Below are 5301 nucleotides of genomic sequence, written 5' to 3'. Positions count from 1 at the left end.
ATGAGGTCGAAGGAATTGTTTGTAGAGCTCCGGGTCAGGATTGGGTCGAGACACAGATCTGGGGAAGAGTACCAAAACATTTCTGCAGCATTGAAGGTCCCCAAGAACACATTGGCCTCCATCATTCTAAAATGGGAGAAGTTTGGAACCACCAACACTCTTCCTAGAGCTGGCCACCCGGCCAAACTGAGAAATTGGGGAGAATGGCCTTGGTCAGGGAGGTGACCAAGAACCTGATGGTCACTCTGAGAAAGCTCCAGAGTTTCTCTGTGGAGATGGGAGAAACTTCCAGAAGGAAAACCAGCTCTGCAGCTCTCCACCAATCAGGCCTTTATGGTAGAGTGGCCAGGCGGAAGCCACTCCTCAGTAAAGGCACATGACAGCCCACTTGGATTTAGCATAGAGGCCCCTTAAGGACTCTTAGACAACGAGAAAGAAGATTCTCTGGTCTGATGAGACCAAGATTGAACTCTTTGCCTGAATGCCAAGCGTCACGTCTAGAGGAAACCAGGCACCATCCCTACGGTGAAGCATGGTGGTGGCAGCATTATGCTGTGGGGTTGTTTTTCAGGGGCAGGGACTGGGAGACTAGTCAGGATTGAGGGGAAGATGAACGGAGCAAGGTACAGAGAGATCCTGGATGAAAACCTGCCCCAGAGCGCTCACGACCTCAGACTGGGACGAAGGTTCACCTTCCAACAGGACAACGACCCTAAGCACACAGCCAAGACAATGCAGGAGTGGCTTTGGGACAATTCTCTGAGTGGCCTAGCCAGAGCCAGGACTTGAACCCGATCGAACATCTCTGGAGAGACCTGAAAATAGCTGTGCAGCGACGCTCCCCAACCAACCTGACAGAGCTTGAGAGGATCTGCAGAGAAGAATGGGAGAAACTCCTCAAATACAGGTGTGCCAAGCTTGTAGCGTCATACCCAAGAAGACTCAAGGCTGTAATCGCTGCCAAAGGTGCTTCAACAAAGTACTGAGTAACGGGTCTGAATACTTATGTAAATGTGATATTTCCATTTTTATTTTTAATGCATTTGCATACATTTCTAAAAATGTTGTTATGTGTGATTTTTGGTTGTTGTATTTAATTCATTTTAGAATAAGTAACGTAACAAAATGTGGAAAAAGTGAAGGGGTCTGAATACTTTCTGAATGGACTGTGTCTATGTGTATATAGTTGTCTGAATTCTTCCCAAACGGCACTGTAAGATGTTCACTTCCATTCATCTTTCGGCCCGGTACCAGGTTACCTTCAGATGAGTCCCCGCGACAATCGTGAGGTCAAGCAAAAAAATGGAGAACGCCATCGTGAGAATCTCATCTTCCCAGAGAGATGCTATACTCGTAGCCTCATGCCATGAAGATGCATCTCAAACAACTCAGATATGAAGTGTGTTTTTTCCCCTCAAAGTTGCCGGGATGTCACGTTGTCCCTAGTTATATCAGTTGATTTCATAACAACTTACATATTACCCAAACTTCTAATTCAATCAAATAAACATGACTTAGCAAATAAACCATTCATGTCTTTTGTTGACAATATTCCACTATTCATTGACACAATGAAAAACGCCACCTGCTGGAGGGAGACAGAGTTTCAGGCAGTATGGCTGAGCTACATGAGTGGCGCCATCTAGTGGTCTGAACGTGTTGTTGCGCCATAATATGGACTTCCTCGCTTTCTAACTAGAACTAGTAGGCTACACTATAAAATTACTTCATGTTGTGTGAAAACGTGTGGAAAACACTTGAGCTTTTAAAAATGTTTTTTCATTATTTTGTCAAACTCTATTTATAGAATTAAACATACAACACTTCCCTCCATGTCATTTTCCAGGCTCTTCATCCTTCTCTCTTCATCCTTCTATCCCTCTATAGTTCTCCATCCATTCATCCATCCTTCATTCATCCCTCAATCATTCCACCCCTTCTCTCTCGTCCTCCTCCTAAGTGTCTATTTTCCAGTCTCTTCATCCTTCTAACCCTCTATAGTTCTCCATCCATCCTTCATTCATCCCTCAATCATTCCACCCCTTCTCTCTCGTCCTACTCCTAAGTGTCTACTTTCCCGTAGGTGCCCTCCGGAGGGCGGTAGGGTTTAGGGAAGGTCTTCAGCTGGATGCTGTTGAAAGCATACTTCCTGCTTCTGATGTTCTTCTCAACGTTCTCCATCCTACAGCCCTCCTAGAGATGTGTGCACGCACACACACACACACGCACGCATGCGCACACACACACACACACACACACACACACACACACACACACACACACACACACACACACACACACACACACACACACACACACACACACACACACACACAGGATGAATGAATGAAACAATTCATTTCAGGGGATGAAACACAAACACACAACCACACATACATGTACCACAACCACACATACATGTACACAACCACACATACATGTACCACAACCACACATACATGTACCACAACCACACATACATGTACACAACCACACAGACATGTACCACAACCACACATACATGTACCACAACCACACATACATGTACACAACCACACATACATGTACCACAACCACACATACATGTACCACAACCACACATACATGTACACAACCACACATACATGTACACAACCACACATACATGTACACAACCACACATACATGTACCACAACCACACATACATGTACCACAACCACACATACATGTACCACAACCACACATACATGTACACAACCACACATACATGTACACAACCACACATACATGTACACAACCACACATACATGTACACAACCACACATACATGTACCACAACCACACATACATGTACCACAACCACACATACATGTACCACAACCACACATACATGTACCACAACCACACATACATGTACACAACCACACATACATGTACCACAACCACACATACATGTACCACAACCACACATACATGTACCACAACCACACATACATGTACCACAACCACACATACATGTACCACAACCACACATACATGTATCACAACCACACATACATGTACACAACCACACATACATGTACCACAACCACACATACATGTACCACAACCACACATACATGTACCACAACCACACATACATGTACCACAACCACACATACATGTACACAACCACACATACATGTACCACAACCACACATACATGTACACAACCACACATACATGTACCACAACCACACATACATGTACACAACCACACATACATGTACCACAACCACACATACATGTACACAACCACACATACATGTACACAACCACACATACATGTACACAACCACACATACATGTACCACAACCACACATACATGTACACAACCACATGTACACAACCACACATACATGTACACAACCACCCATACATGTACACAACCACACATACATGTACCACAACCACACATACATGTACACAACCACACATACATGTACACAACCACACATACATGTACACAACCACACATACATGTACCACAACCACACACATGTACCACAACCACACATACATGTACCACAACCACACATGCATGTACCACAACCACACATACACAACCACAACCACACATACATGTACACAACCACACATACATGTACACAACCACACATACATGTACACAACCACACATACATGTACACAACCACACATACATGTACCACAACCACACATACATGTACACAACCACACATACATGTACCACAACCACACATACATGTACACAACCACACATACATGTACACAACCACACATGCATGTACACAACCACACATACATGTACCACAACCACACATACATGTACACAACCACCCATGCATGTACCACAACTACACATATATGTACCACAACCACACATACATGTACCACAACCACACCTACATGTACACAACCACACATACATGTACCACAACCACACATACATGTACACAACCACACATACATGTACACAACCACACATACATGTACACAACCACAACCACACATACATGTACACAACCACACATGCATGTACCACAACCACACATACATGTACACAACCACACATACATGTACACAATCACACACACACAGTGTTGGGAAGAAAGACAGAGAGAGAGAGACAGACAGACAGACAGACAGACAGACAGACAGACAGACAGACAGAGAGTAGAAAACAGAGAGAGAGTAGAAAACAGAGAGAGAGAGTGAGAATAGAAAACACAGAGAGAGAGAGAGAGAAAACACAGAGAGAGTAGAAAACAGAACCAAGAGAGAGAGAGAGAGAGAGAGAGAGAGAGAAAACAGAGAGAGAGAGAGTAGAAAACAGAGAGAGAGAGTAGAAAACAGAGAGAGAGAGACAGAGAGTAGAAAACCGATAGAGAGAGAGTAGAAAACCGAGAGAGAGAGAGTGAGAAAGCAGGGAGAGAGAGAGAAGAAAGCAGAGAGGGAGAGAGAGTAGAAAGCAGAGAGAGAGAGGCAGTAGAAAACAGAACCAAGAGAGAGAGAGAGAGAGTAGAAAGCAGGGAGAGAGTAGAAAACATAGAGAGAGAGAGAGAGAGTAGAAAACCGAGAGAGAGAGAGAGAGAGAGAGAGAAGAGAGAGAGAGAGAGTAGAAAACCGGGAGAGAGAGAAAGTAGAAAGCAGAGAGAGAGAGAGAGAGAGAGAGAAACAGAGAGAGAGAGAGAGAGAGAGAGAGAGAGAGAGAGAGAGAGAGAGTAGAAAACCGAGAGAGAGAGAGAGAGAGAGAGTAGAAAACCGAGAGAGAGAGAGAGAGAGTAGAAAACCGAGAGAGAGAGAGAGAGAGAGTAGAAAACAGAGAGAGAGTAGAAAACAGAACCAAGAGAGAGAGAGAGAGAGAGTAGAAAACAGAGAGAGAGAGAGTAGATAACAGAGAGAGAGAGTAGAAAACAGAGAGAGAGTATAAAACAGAGAGAGATAAAGAGAGTAGAAAACAGAGAGCGAGAGACAGACAGACAGACAGACAGACAGACAGACAGACAGACAGACAGACAGACAGACAGACAGACAGACAGACAGAGAGAGAGTAGAAAACAGAGAGAGAGAGAGAGTAGAAAACAGAGAGAGAGAGACAGAGAGTAGAAAACCGAGAGAGAGAGTAGAAAACAGAGAGAGAGTAGAAAACAGAGAGAGATAAAGAGAGAGAAAACAGAGAGAGAGAGAGAGAGAGAGAGAGAGAGAGAGACAGACAGACAGACAGACAGACAGACAGACAGACAGACAGACAGACAGAGAGTAGAAAACAGAGAGAGAGAGAGTGAGAATAGAAAACACA

At 44.1% G+C, this 5301-nt stretch overlaps 1 protein-coding gene across 1 annotated transcript in view; it reads right to left on the bottom strand.

The window, feature by feature from the left end:
- Positions 1–1405: 1405 nt before the first annotated feature.
- The window catches only part of LOC127916402 (type II inositol 3,4-bisphosphate 4-phosphatase-like), a 76471-nt gene continuing 72575 nt past the window's right edge, over positions 1406–5301 (bottom strand). Inside the window, exon 24 of the mRNA XM_052498100.1 lies at positions 1406–2194. Within this exon, the coding sequence (XP_052354060.1) occupies positions 2062–2194 (133 nt within the window). The 3' untranslated portion in view covers positions 1406–2061. The remainder of the gene's footprint in view (positions 2195–5301) is intronic.

The sequence above is a fragment of the Oncorhynchus keta genome, chromosome 35 (assembly GCF_023373465.1).
Source record: "Oncorhynchus keta strain PuntledgeMale-10-30-2019 chromosome 35, Oket_V2, whole genome shotgun sequence".
NCBI classification, from domain to species: Eukaryota; Metazoa; Chordata; class Actinopteri; order Salmoniformes; family Salmonidae; genus Oncorhynchus; species Oncorhynchus keta.
Note: the sequence above shows the minus strand (reverse complement) of the source record. Positions and strands in the feature narration are given on the sequence as shown.